General features: G+C 44.9%; 1 protein-coding gene across 3 annotated transcripts; it reads left to right on the plus strand.

Moving 5' to 3' along the window:
* Positions 1 to 12886: 12886 nt before the first annotated feature.
* Positions 12887 to 13955, plus strand: LOC142765570 (uncharacterized). 3 transcript variants are annotated; one of them, XR_012884317.1, is made up of 2 exons: positions 12887 to 13314; positions 13671 to 13955. XR_012884317.1 is itself a non-coding variant. In XM_075866747.1 (2 exons), the coding sequence occupies exons 1-2, from the start codon at positions 13038 to 13040 to the stop codon at positions 13890 to 13892; spliced, it is 333 nt and encodes a 110-aa protein (XP_075722862.1). In that variant the 5' UTR covers positions 12887 to 13037; the 3' UTR covers positions 13893 to 13955. The 3 variants fall into 3 exon arrangements, 2 of the variants coding, with proteins under 2 accessions (XP_075722862.1, XP_075722863.1); XM_075866747.1 differs by having other exon boundaries at positions 12887 to 13148; XM_075866748.1 differs by having other exon boundaries at positions 12887 to 13139.
* Positions 13956 to 14557: the final 602 nt, after the last annotated feature.

Consider the following 14557-nt stretch of genomic DNA (forward strand, 5'->3'; position numbering starts at 1 on the left):
CGACGGCTTTTTGAAAATCCATAAATATGGCATCCGTCTGCTTCCCTTCGTTAATTGCTTGAGCAAAGTCATGTGTAATTTCCACTAATTGAGTATTCGTTGAAAAGCCCTGCCTGAACCCATGTTGAACATTTGTTAATACTTTATGAGAATCAAGGAAGGTAATTATATGTTTACGAATAATGTGTTCTAGAATTTTACATGATGTTGATATAAGGGGAATCGGTCGGTAATTCGGAATAGATGACTTGTCTCCCGCTTTGTGTAAAGGCTTAATTTTGGCGATCTTCCAGTCATCTGGCAGTTGGCCCTCATTCAACGAATGGGTATACAAAATAAACAAATAGCGAGAACACCATTCTGCGTAGCGCTTCAAGAAGGCATTTGGAATGCCATCTGGCCCGGTTGATTTTTTAACATCCAGATTAAGCAGTAAGTTTAAAATGCCATTCTCGGAAATGACTAAGTCTGGAATAGGTGGGAGCGATATTGAAAAATCAGGAAGGATGCCGTTATCACAAGTAAAAACAGACTTGAAGTGGTTGTTGAAGGCGGAACAAACTATTTCTTCATTGCATGTTCTTTGGCCACTTATCGTGAATGAGTCAATCTAGCGAGATGTTGGCGTGATCAGCCTCCAAAATTTCTCGGGTGATGTTTTGATAAAAGTTGGAAGCGATGTTTCGTGGTATCTTTCCTTGTCGCGCGCAATTTGCAGTTTTAGTTCGCCCGACAGGTTAGCTATCAGCGGTGTATGAGCAGCTTTATCATGAGATTTCGCTCTTTTGCTTTTTATTCGTTTAAGTTTTCGCTGTAAATGTAGCGTTTCTCTTGTAATCCAGGGGTTCCGGCATTCAGTTTTTTTAACGATTTTTGGTAATAAACGCTCCACGCATTCAAAGACAATATCTTTAAAAGTAAGCCACAGATCATTCACACTGCTACCCGAGTGTTTAAAATCATCGTAATGAAAATCAATAATATCCAGAATGGATTCATCGTCAGCTCGGGAAAAATTCGGAAAGGAAGTTTTTGTACAGCAGCGATCAACACACATATCTAAAAAAGTTAGCAAAACTGCCTTCTCTATCTATCTATCTATCTATCTATCTATCTATCTATCTATCTATCTATCTATCTATCTATCTATCTATCTATCTATCTATCTATCTATCTATCTATCTAGCCGCCTACAACTTTTAGCTCTCCTGGCCGTTTCGATATTGGTATCAATACCAAACTTTGTATGGCATAACTTGACTGTAAGAAAAACATATTTGACTAATCATAATATGAAAATCATGATATGTATGTCGTGATTGTCATGTTTTAATTTTATGGTCCGGTAGCTCTTGCGGTGGTTTCGTTCACATGACATGTTGGAAAACTTGTATGGTATGACATGATTGCATGGTGAACATAAGCTACAGACCCCAACATGAATATCATGACATGCGTGTCTTGTAACAACATGACTACATGCCACGCTCATGATGCGCTCGTGGCCGTATTGCTAGCGTCACATATACCAAATTTACTAGTACGGTACGTGAATGGATGACGAAGGTATGTGACTGGTACAAACATGATAATCATGTGATGCCGTGTCATGTAAAAACATGACTACATGCCATGCTCATGATGCGTTGGCGGCCCTTCCGCTAGCTTCACGTATGCCAAATTTGGTATTACGGGATGTGAATGAATGACAGAGGTAAGAGACTGGTGCAAAGAGGATTAACATAACATGCGTGTTATGAAATAACGTGTCAACATGCCACGCTTATGATGCGTTCGCGGACATTTTGTTAACGTCACATATACGAAATTTAATATTACGGTACATGAATGGACGACATGAGTAATTGGCACATCCAAACATGATAAGGACGACGTGCGTGTCATGTAACAACATGACTACAAGCCACACTCATGATGCAACCGCGGCCGTTTTGCTATCTTCACATATGCCAAATTTGGTAATACGTGACGTCAATGAATGACAAAGGTATGTGACTGGTGCAAACATGATAGTCATGAGATGCGTGTCATGTGACAACATCACTACATGCCACAGTCAAGGCGCCAGTACACTTCGACGTAACACGGTGCGCGTGCGCGCTGGCGTTCATTTTGTCGCGTCACGCCGGCGTTGCCACGCCAGCCGCCGGTCCTGCTATAAATTTGCAAGCGCGCGCAGCGTTGCGTTGCTTTGACAGCGCGTCCGGCGTCCCTCCGTCACGAAAAGAGGCAGACGCTGTGCTGTCTGCGTAACGTAGTGGGTGTGAAATGCAGCAGGTCGCGGTTCGCGCCGGTTGGCGTCGGGCCGCGCCGACAGACGCTGGTTGCACCGGTCGCGCCTGGCGTCATACTATAAAGTTGTCACGTTTTTTTTAACGTATAGAGTCGCTGTGCCCAGCGTGCGCGCGCATCAACTTGACGTTGGAGTATATTGGGCCCTTCATAATGCACTCGCGTCCATTTTGGTAGCTCCACATATACCAAATTCGGTGTTACGTGATGTCAATGGATGACGAAGAAATATGACCGGTGCAAACACGATAATAATGACTAGCGTGTCATGTATGAACATGACAACATGCCACGTTCATATAGTGCTCGTGGCCGTTTCGGTAGGCTCACATACGAAATTTGGTACCACGTGACGTGAATAAATGATGACGGTAAACAACACATCCAGATATGATAATCCTCACACGGAAGTCATGTACAGCATAATTTACTTCCACCTTGTAACATTGTTGTGATTTGAAAGTGACATATCAACCTTCCTCATTCGTGCTTCGCATATAATCGATTCCCACTGTACGTGGGATCTGCCAGTTGTTTCTCAAAAACACCGTCGTTTGCAAACTTCTTTCTATAAGGTAAGCGCTTGTATTTCGAAGGCGACATTTGGCAGGCAGCACTAGCACTAGTTAAACTACCTATATATTGACATTTTGCGGAGTGCCAAATTTTGTTGCCGTTTGCCTCTAACGTCCCTCTGCAGGTGGGAGAGGAGCGGAAAGGGGTCCGAGAGGACGAAGTGATTCGTACTACCGGCCTTAAAAGACTTGCCGCGACCGACGTTCTCCGCGAACTACGTGGCTCGCAACCGGCTCTTTCTATAGCCACTGAACAAGCAAAGACCACGGCATCGGGTATTTCTCCTCTGTCGCCGGAAAGTCCTGCGTTCTCATCAAGCAACCCCGCTGCTCTCATGCCGTTTCGCGACAAAGGCAGCCAGGGAAGGCAATCGCTGAAAGCCTTGGACAAGTTGCTGAAGAATCGCGTGGTGCCTCGCGTGGTGAGTTCTTTGCATGAGGTGTCCGTATAGTTACTGAGGCGATTGCCGTGCATGTCTCATGTGGAAAACACGCGCCGCCCGCGTCGACAAGAAAGACGTTTTAAGTTCCGCGTCCAAGCGATAAGCTGGATTGAATAGTGACGTCTTGTTTGACGTCAGCAGGATGACACTATGGTGACTTATGGCGTCATCGATTGGCAGATTGGGTGTGGTCGACGAACTCTGCGCCGGAGCACTGGCACCGGGCAATATGAGGGAAAATACCGATGAAACACACGCGATCACTTTAGAGCTTGTGGCACGGTCAAAATGAAACGCGATACGCGCGTCTCTCTTCTTGCTTCAGAGGGCACGCTAGGCACAGCGACGGTATACGCTAGCAAAACGGGAGCTTCGACACGAGCCGCAACTGAGACGACCGGAGTTCGTTGACGCGCCTTAAGTTGGCACCGTTCCGAGGCACGGGTCACTTGCGACCTCCGGTCAAATTCTCGCGAGGGAGCTGCTCCAGGTCTGCCTATGGAAGGCACAGGGAATACGCCCAATCCGCCCATGGAATATACTTGCTGCACATGAAGCAGAAGAAAGTATTACCGGAAGCGCTCCAAATCTGCGAATGGTGGGCACCCTTAAAGTGTGGCGGTTCGGGCTATTCGGTGTGACATGACCATAGTTATAGCGCGAGAATAGAACAACGACAAAGTTCTTGTCCCTTTGTCGTCGTTCGGTTCTTGCGCTATAACTGTAGTGACATTATGTTATTACGTCGTTAGAACACCTTGCTCCTTGGTCATAGATGAATTTCGGTCAGGGGTAGTGGTCCATCGGGTAAAGTATGCAGATAGCTTGAGAGAGCGCGAGGGAACCTACGCAGTCGAAGGATGAAGTAAAAACAATTGAGTTACTCGTAAGCATACGATTTCCCTTATTATGTCTTTAGCGCTAAATAAAGAGACCCTTATAGCTATAAACATTAAATACCATTAAAGAAAGGAGGATATTTCGTCTATTTTGAGTGCTCATACTGATGGGGATTTACGTGTACTTCTAGTATTACCAATACTGCATTGGCTAATCTATATAGGTTCTTCAACGGCAGTGCAACTAGTTGTGTCTACAAGCCACAAATGCGGCAGCATCTTTTGGAAAAAATTGTATCAATGCCCGAAAGGCACTAGAATTTTAATGAAGCTCATGCACCTTTTGTGATCCTCGAATTACATTCACTTCTCAGTCAATCTTTTCCATGTACCCACCTTATTAAGATTTATACTGTTTTGTTTTCTGAAACATTATTTTTGGTATTAGGAAATTTGGAACGTCATTTTATGTTGCCGCTTTCCCTTGCATTGCGTGGGTATTTGCCCTGGTAAACCGCACCCTAAAGCTTTTCATTTGTTGAACGAGTCCTGGCACTATGAGGTGACTAACGCATTTCATGTTCTCCATCATATGCGTCATCTGCTGAATGTCTGAAATTTGAATGCATCTGCCATTTCAAATGCATTGTTTTGTGTGTTAAAGTTTATTATCATTCCCAGTGACTCCTTCTACGATGCTACTGATGTTGATAGAAAAACCAGCTAGACAAGAGTAACTGCTGATGTTTAGACTAGTAAACTGAGTTTTTCGCGTTGCAAGTACCGCTAAATAACTTGACGCCACAGGGACGGCAAAAAGTGGATAAACTTTGCAAACTGCGCATCTGAAGTTTATCGTGTGTTTCACCACAAAGTACATTCTACGTTGAAAGGAACAGCCAAACCACAAAATAGTTTGAACTTTTACTCGTTTGAAGCTAATGCATATGTGAAGCATCTTTCTCTAACATCTGTGCTGATCATGCAGCTGGTAATTCGCAATAGCGAAAGAGTGACTCTTAACGCGTCAGGAAAGTTATTCGATGAACAAAATGGCCTGTTGATCTTGGTGTGTTTTTATGTGAATTGAAACTGATGATGTTTTCCGGTTTCCTCTGCAGCATAAAGCGGAGGTCCCCAATTATTAAAAATATATTTTTTCTGAGAGACAAATAGCCAGTTCCTAAGCAAAGTATTCCGAGAATTCCAAATAGTTGGGAATTCTTCAATAATGCAACTATGGTTCCGTGAATGTTCTGTTAGCCACGTCAAGTGGCGCAATTCCTTTTCTACAAAAATGGCGTTGATCAGTGAATGTTTGCACTGTTTTCATTTAGAGCGCCGTACAAGAAGCCTTGGAGTCAGTTGAAATCATGTGGGCATGCGTACTTGTTTTAGAGGATAAGCAGTTAAAAGACCTGTGCACATGCTGCCCGCCACGGGTGGTGTGGCTGTGCGAGTATCCCGTGTATAGGCCCTAAGGGCGAGGTTCGTCCGGTGTCCTTTGTCACGGCTACATTAGGTGAGGCAACGCCCGGGTAACGTACGGTGTAGTCGAAACACGCGTGAGACACCCCAAAAGAGGGTCTACAATAGACTGATATTATTCACAATTCTTATACAACGATATAAATCTCCTAAAAGCACAAATATTTTTACTACTCGGCAACTTTGACATAAATATTATAGAACTTCGCCCACTCGACATTTTTGTGTAGATATATTTTTTAAAATTCTTGGGTTGAACATTTCAGGTAGTGAAATATTTGAACATTCCACAGGAATGCTTTTTTCATACCATATCATACTTTGTTTCAAATATTCTTGTACAAGTAAAAACACTGTGGTGCTTTTCGCATTTATATGTGTACGTTTCTTGCGTCGCCCTGAATTACGTTTCTTCGTATAAAGCATGCCTAAAAAACATTTTCCTTGCACTTACATTAACGATCCGCTGCTTTTTTACCACTTCCCTTTGTATTCTAGGTTAACCAGACTGGCTTCATCCATCCGGATACATGAATAATTAATAATTTATAATTTTATATTACTGCTCAATGGCTTCAGTGAAGACCAGCCGAAGAGAAAGTCGTTACCGTACTGCTTTTTTCGGTGACGGGTGACGCATTGCTTAGGACCTCGTTGGTAGCTTTCATTAAGTAATTACCGCAGTAATTGAAGGAGAATTTAAGCTTTTTTGTCTGCTAAGCCTAAATAATGCGCATAGGAAGTAGATAACAAAATTGACTTGTTATCACATTTCTCTTGCCCCAATGCTTGCCCGCCGTGAGGACTTTCCACCATGCAACGTGCTACACTGGTGTCACACGGAGTCGTGCTCCTTGCGTGTGAGAACGAATCAGGTTCATGTTATTTTCGAACCTTTGGATCAAAATAACCATTACTCCTCCAAGCGATTTGTCACTCGATAGTGAAATCGAACCGAAATAGCTCTCTACCTTTCCACCCCAACAGAACATCAGCCGGATGGCACTTGCCCTTGGGAGTTGTACTTTCAAGTTCCGATAAATTGGTGCGTTGCAGTGAGGTGTCATTGCTAAAGTAAATAAAAGCCTAGCTTTCCGATTGCAAGCCATGATCGTGTTTTGGTAAACGGCACATCTGGGTGACACGTCCATTACCGATCTTCTCATTTGCAATGCAGGAACCATCTCCGGCTACTGCTGCTGCCAAGAAATACCGACTTCCGTACAAAGTGAAGGTGTTCTGGCAGTGTCGGTCATCGCAATCATTTTGGGATTCACTCTCCTGCTGCTGAATCTGAAGCCGAAGAGACATCGTGTTGAATTTTGTGTCACGAAAGGTTGCCAAGAACATAGGTGAGACAGAGGCAAGGCTTACCTTTACAGAATCGAGTAATTAAGACTGGTCACACCACAGAAGCTTTGACTACTGTAGGTCACACCGACGCACTTAATATATAAAAAGTATTCATGATTGGTTTGGCAAGTTTGGTGGCCTTTAAACTACTTCATTTTTCATTTTCGAATAGTGCTATATGCTACGTGGTGTTTAACACGAATAGTTACCGCGACTACTTTACGCTTAGAAAACCCAGCTTTGCAAGGGCCACGACAAATAAAGCGTTAAGTGGGCTGCATTTTTATATGCCTAATGAAAACGAGCATATTGCGCCAAACACAGATACGATCCATCAAAACACCATTTGGTCATATTTAGACGCAAGAAATCAACTGGCGAATGAAATGACACTTCGACCAAATGAGTTTCTATCTATCTATCTATCTATCTATCTATCTATCTATCTATCTATCTATCTATCTATCTATCTATCTATCTATCTATCTATCTATCTATCTATCTATCTATCTATCTATCTATCTATCTATCTATCTATCTATCTATCTATCTATCTATCTATCTATCTATCTATCTATCTATCTATCTATCTATCTATCTATCTATCTATCTATCTATCTATCTATCTATCTATCTATCTAGCTATCTATCTATCTATCTATCTATGTATTCATCTTTTTCTTTGCAGGGACCGTATAGAAAGTCAAATGGATAAGAATATTGAACCTTGCCACGACTTTGGCGCTCACGTGTGTGGACGCTGGAAGGGTATTGGAGAGTCCTACATGTCACGCTCTCAGATGAACGATATGCTCGTGACCTGGCTCCTCAACTTTCCGAAGACGCTGAGAACCGGCGTGGTTCACTTTCCAGCCCGCAGGAAAATCGATGCGATATTTAGAAGCTGCATGGCACAAGAGGAGTCCGAAATTCACATCCTGAAAGAATTCATGGAAGCACGGGGTATCCTCTGGCCAGAGAAATCACCAGAAGATGTACCTCCGGCTATGGCTCTGTGCGACCTTTCCTTCAACTGGAACGCCGACCTGTGGTTTGCTCTCAGGGTACTGCCCGCGGTCCCAGGGAAAGTTCAAAGGCGTATATTATTCGGAATTAACGGCGAGATTGTCATTTGGAAAGCTTTGATGCAGACGATTCCAAAGAAACACTTAGAAAGTGTGTACACCGGACTCTTCAGGATATTCACCAACGACTCGCGCAGCGCGCCTGACCACAATGAGATGTCAGAAACAATTCGCATTCTAGAATACGTGTTTAATACCATAGTGCCGGCAGGGTTTTCTAAAGCTCGCTCAGGGGCTTTGTTTCGCCTAGGCGAGATTGACAAGATCACTTCTCTGCCCCTTGCAGTGCATATGCGAGACATGTTCAACGCCGTGCTGAGGATCACTCCTCCCGTCACATTAGACGAACTGGTGCTTGTGAGCGACCTGTCTGTGTTCAACAGCATCATGAAGGTACTAAACAGGGTTAATGACACGACTCTGTTGCGCCATGTGGCATACTTGTTTGCTCAAACATACGGTGCAGTAGCCTACCCCAGAGGCTTTCTGCTCGTCCTTCATGGCAGTGAGGCAGAGGCCAAGGAGGCACGGCCTCGTTTTTGCGCTCGTCGAGTGGAGCCAAGCTTCAAGCTTCTTGTAGCCGCCTTGACTTCCGTCGCTCAATTTTCAGAAGAGGAACGGCGAAGTGTCGTCGAACACTTGGAAGAAGTTGTCCAGGTGAGGACCTGGCAACATTCGATTCTAGGCTAGTTTTTCTTCGTGAGTGTTATCCAGCACCATATTTTGCCACAAGCACGCAAAGTCGTGTTAGGAGGGATGATTTCGTGCTTTTCTATGTATTCGCTCTAAGAATCAGCGCTATACAACTTTCGCAAACAAATATACGCATGAAGAGCCAGCCCCCCATGTCACCTAGTAAACACCACGATGAACGACTGCTTGTTATGGTCTTTGCTGTGCTTGTTCAAGCTGTGCCCGCAAGTATATTCCAGAACTTCCGGCCGCACTCCTTCAGAAGCGTAACCATACAGAGAAGCAAGCTAAGCATACGTTTAACCTCTCTCGGCGCTCACCCAGGCATAACTAAGTGAAGCCACAGCCAACTTTTTTTGGAGCAGCACTTCCAAAAATGCTTATCATTTTCTTGTGCCTTAGTCACCTCCCCCAATACGTGAATCAAATTTTTGCGTTCTCATGTCCATCACTTTGACGGCAGGTATGCGTTGAGAATGTGGTCGAAATATGTCACTTTATGGTTGCATGGTCATTTGTGTAGCCACCGTACGTGTCACACATCAATGCATGTGACGTTGCTATCTCGCTCACCTGTAGTCGCAATGCTTTCCGATTCCCACATATTCTATTTAGGCTATGTACCCGGCTAGTGCATCTGCTGTGCTCAGCCACACTATTTCCCTCAACTCGGAGCATGTTTGGTAGGGGCGAAATATCTTATTTCTTTTTACGACACCCTTACAGTCAAGGCGAATTGCCGTTTCTACCGCGTCCTTTGAAAGCGATCGCCAAGAACGAACGCTGTGATACGCGAATCACTACGAGCACGAATTCTGTGTGACTTCGTGGACACTTTGATGTTCCTTCACCGCAGGTCGCTATGAACAAAACAGGTGCCTCCTTATGGCTCGACTCGAGGATCCAGAAAGCAGCCTTGGAAAAGCTCAGCAACGTCCAAACTGTCATGTGGCCTTCGCAGAAGTTCCTGTCTCCGAGTCGGCTCGAGGAAGTGTACAAACGTTTCTCCGAAGACGCCACGTCCTTTACCGAGTTCTGGATCGAGGCGCGTCTCAGTCAGCGTCTTCTTTTTGGCACTGATGCAGCCTCTGAGGAGCTGCTACTCGGGAACAACTACAATTTGCCGTACGTGTAGTACGTACAGGGGCTCAACCACCTCTCCCTCTCCATCGGCGCACTGCAGCCACCGCTTTACTACTCGGATGGCACCAAAGCTATGTTGTACGGTGGTGCCTTGTACCTCTATGCTCGGGCACTCATCGGTGCCATTGACAGCGAGTGAGTCGAGGTGAGAGGAGAAGAGTGTAATAGGTAATGAAACCAGAGGAGTCATAGTGAAAGTTAATTACAACGCTAATTAAAGAAACGTAATGTCCGAACGTTCCTTCGCAATCACTGCAAAGCAGCATTGAAGTGTTCAGTATAGAAAGATTGTTCATTCGCACAGCCAACTACGATATCAGTGACTCGTACATGAGGTCGAGTTTATCTCTTTCAATGGGCCTTTTTCTTGTACTATTAACCGGTTTAAATTCAGTACATCCCTCGCACGTAGGAGGAGAAGGAGGAAGAAAGGAAATACGGGGTGGTTAGCCAGTCTGGAATCGGTGTAATCAGAAGCAGCCGCCAAAGAGCTCCATACAGGGCCTTGTTTGTATGAGGGTGCGTCATTTATATATCATAAGGTCTAGTTTAATTTATTTGACATGTTTGTCATGCATGCAAGCGCGCACATTCACCACGCTAATGTGACGTATATACAATGTACAATAGATGTATACAATAGTTGGCCTGTCAGCTATGTTTTCCCGCACTTGTGTCATGCCATGACGATTTTGTATCGATCCAGTTAACAAAATGGACTAAAGCGCATCAATACGGTGTCATGTAATTCCCACCGTACATGTTATGCATGTCATAATATGCGTGCTACCTGTCATGTTCGTCACTCACGTGACACCAAATTTGACGTTTGTAAAACAATCTAAACGACCCTGAGTGCACCATGATCGTGGCATCTAAGTAACGCCGTACATAGCATGAATGTCACGATTTTCATATTGCCACCTGCCAGTTATTTTCGTCTTACAAAAAGGTCTTGTCATATCAACTTTGGTACATATCCGTTTCACTGGACCGCCACGCGTCGCTCGCCTCCATGCGACGTAAATTATATTGTGCATGCCGTGTGTGTCATACTTTGATGTAACCACCCGTAATTAATGTTTGTCATACAATCACGTCATTCAATGTCTTATTTAGTGAACATAAAGCTAGCAAAGTAACCGTGATGAAGCCACACAGTTAAAATCGCATGCCACGCGCACTGCACATGAGCGCGGTCTGTCGATTTGGTTTGAGACACTGACAAATTTGTATAGTTTTTGGTGAGAACAACTGTGTTGTGCTGTAACAATGTACGTCCTCCGACATGACATTGTCAAACAACACTGCTTTCACACAGCACTATTCGTTTACGGTGGCATGCTTGTGTGAGACGTCGGATAACTTACCCAAATGACGACGATGAAGATGCGCTTTGGAGATACTGATTGAGCCGAGACGAGACACACACATGGCGTTGTTTCCGTTCAGCTTATTCACTATCCGCTTTTTAAAACAGCATTACACGTCGTTGCACCCGCATCGAACCAACCAGCCCAGCTAAGTGTGCTGACTATCTCAAATGGTCCGTTAAGATCCATCTGCCGTAAAAGACGCTGAAAGGCGACATCTAGCACTAATGTGCAAAAGTATGGCTTTAGCTGCACCGCGGCTCGAGCTCTTGTCATCACATCGCGTTGTGAAAGTGTACAACTGCAAGCTGCCGTCCTTGGTTCTGGCAACATAAGACCACATTCAAAAAAGAAAAGCATTAGCAGCGAAAAAAAAAACTGCAAGACGGGCGAATATTTATTTACACCACGGTTAGTACGTTCGCATTTATTGTGGCACAGCTGCTATCGTCTGCGCCACTTCTACATGCTCTTGATTAGTGATTGAAGTGAATGTGTGCCACTTTGCTTTTTATTAGCTTTTTGTTTTTTACAAACGTTCATATACACATGCGGATCACGCCGAAAAATGTTTGGCAATTTAAGGCTCTTGTTTTCAGGAGAAGCACCAGCAAAAGCTGCATTATGCGGACAGACCTTCTCCGCGTAGCTGTGGTGTGGGGGATTCGTTTGGCAGTGCTTAAAAAAGTAAGATGTGTTCCCACTCCTTAGCACACTGCTGGTGCACTTTCAGCAAGTTCAAGTTTGTTTTGCAATGTTCATCCTACGCTTTCCTGGGTGCAGTGGACAGACAGTGGTCGCTGTAGCATTGATAAACGTACGCTGACGGGCAAGGCCATCTTTTTTTGGTGAGCGGTCACTTAGGAGCTCTTTACGAACGCGTCTTTGCAGATACTGTGCGCTTTGATCTCAGTGCGGGTACTTCGCAATTCTGAAGTACAGATGAATTCATAATGCTATGAAGTACACGGAATTGACTTCAGATTATGTCTCAGCGCGAAACCTAGACTTCGATTGAATAACTTGTTAAAAAAATATCAGTGCCCAGGCACTCCTTACTGAAAGTTAACCAACGAAAGCTGAAACGTTCGGCCCCGGTGTTTAGCAGTGGGTTCAAGCCGTCGCTGCACTGAAGCCTTTCGCAATTATTAGCCACAGGTTCGTCGTTATTATTCAAGTTCGACACACGTTTGGCTTGAGTTTGCCGCAGTGCAGTGCTTATTTCACAAGCCGCACTCTACCTCCCATAATCATGGCCATGGAGGAGTGTAATGAGCTGTTAAATGCGTTTTGCAATGCGTTATTCACAGTGGTTGTTCTCGAACCACAGGTGGTCACAGGCGTCGCAGCCAAAGCCGACGTGCCACTGAAGAAACTCCCGCCGAAAGCGGGCGTTCACGCCGGCTACCGCGCCCCCGCTATCATCTCGTTGACGCTGTTGCGCCCTCAACGCAGCTTGTTCCGCGTGACGTTGTTGCAAGCGCTTGACATCGCAAGATAACTCGGTGGCGTGGTTTGCGGGATCCGCCCGCCAGCAGCGCTTGTCTTGCCGTTCGGGTCATTCCACGCGCTCGCCGCACAGCTGCAACGCACGTGCTAGGACCCCTGCTGCACGCAAGTGGGGGGCAAATAAGCCAATTGGCAACGCTCTTTCACCCTCCACTTGGGTGCGGGAAGTGTGCCGGCACGTGCGTTGCGGCTGTGCGGCGAGCACGTGGAACGGTCTTTCGCGATGCAGTGCCGCTTGGAAGGCTGCAGGATCATCGGTACTCAGTTGATGCTGGCACTCGGCCTTGCGGGCTTTTTTTCGTTCCCGGACAACAGCCTCGTCCCGGTGATTGTTGTGAGCTTTTTCGCGTTTTGCGAGCTCTCTCGCGCTCTTCTAGAGTTGTCTGTGGCTTACCCACGTGGAAGCTAACTGCAGAAAGAGATACGCGCGTGCTCGTCGCCACGGCTGCAACGGGATCAACAACGTCACTCACAATGCAGCCAATGACACGCATGCTTGGGTATGACGCTGAAAACGATGTAACTGATAGCACAGTCAATAGAGATTACTCGTGACACCAAGCCAATGGGAGACCGATCTTGTCACTGATGCCGAATGGTTTTTAGTTTCTCCTAGCCATATGCAACTTTCGCTGTAAAACAAGCATGTGAGAGAGTGTGTAATATATGTGGCGGTAATTTTTAGGGGTGAAGCAGTTTAGGGTCGATGTCTTTCTCTGGTTCTGGTAATTTTTGGTTGCGACGAGAATGTTGCGTTCCATATAGACATGTCAACTTGCATAATTGGAAGTTTTAAAGCACCGATAAAGAACAAAAATTTGTAGTGAATGTATGACAATGTAAGCCTTGCTCACAGGTCAGCTCCCAAAGTGAGACAATGGCGTCATGGCCGAGTGACAAGGTGTTCGACACTTTCAAGCAGCGCATTCTGGGCTGCCTGCCAGGAAATAAAAGCATCTTTCCCGAGGTTTCAGCAATCGAAGTAACCTACGAAGCTTTCAAGCAGCACCAAGAAGAACACGACCCGCAACTATCAGAAATGGGTATAGAGATTCGCAAGCCACCTTCTGCGTCCTAGATGTGCGTCCATTTCTTAAATACGGAACTGGAACGCAAGGGCCGCAGAGTAAGATCCTGAAATAAATCTAGTACCTATATGAAGGTATTTGCTTTTCTTAAGATTTGTCACAGTTTTAAAATGCCTCGAGGAATAGAGAAATGAAGTTCATCTTTCGAAATTAGGATAGCACGATGTAGTATATTGTGGAATACTATAAAATACAAGAGATGCCGACCACCTAGAGATGAGGATTGAAGGTATGGGCGAAAATGTGGGGAAAAATTATTCTCCTTCCTATGAAGATGGTCTCGTGCTACAATGGAGATATATGATTATATTTTTCTACAATTACGAACCATTTTGGCCAATCACTCTAGTGCTAACTCCAAGAACGTCATGCCTCTGTGGTTAACTGACATTGACATGCGAGAAATACTGCAGGCACGTCAGTTTCGAAAGCGAGCCTTATGATGAGACAATAGAAATACAGATAACTGATTCACTCTTAACGTTGGAAACCGATATTTTCTTGGGCAGTTTGCAACAATCTAGATAAAAAATAGTTTCTGACATGAAGTTACGCCACCGCTTCACGGCTGTTTTAGGAGAAGGCTTTGGTTAGCTGAATAAAATTTGCTCTTACACTTTTCCCTGATAAGTGGAAGATGATTGCAAAAGGTTAA

This window comes from Rhipicephalus microplus, chromosome 6 (genome assembly GCF_043290135.1).
Source record: "Rhipicephalus microplus isolate Deutch F79 chromosome 6, USDA_Rmic, whole genome shotgun sequence".
NCBI classification, from domain to species: domain Eukaryota; kingdom Metazoa; phylum Arthropoda; class Arachnida; order Ixodida; family Ixodidae; genus Rhipicephalus; species Rhipicephalus microplus.

Excerpts from the sequence above, each read along its gene's own strand:
- LOC142765570 (XM_075866747.1), top strand. The coding sequence starts at position 13,038 with ATGCAGTGCCGCTTGGAAGGCTGCAGGATCATCGGTACTCAGTTGATG. Across the intron at positions 13,149-13,670 it reads GCCTCGTCCCGGTGATTGTT|GTCAGCTCCCAAAGTGAGAC; the intron begins GTGAGCTTTTTC and ends CCTTGCTCACAG.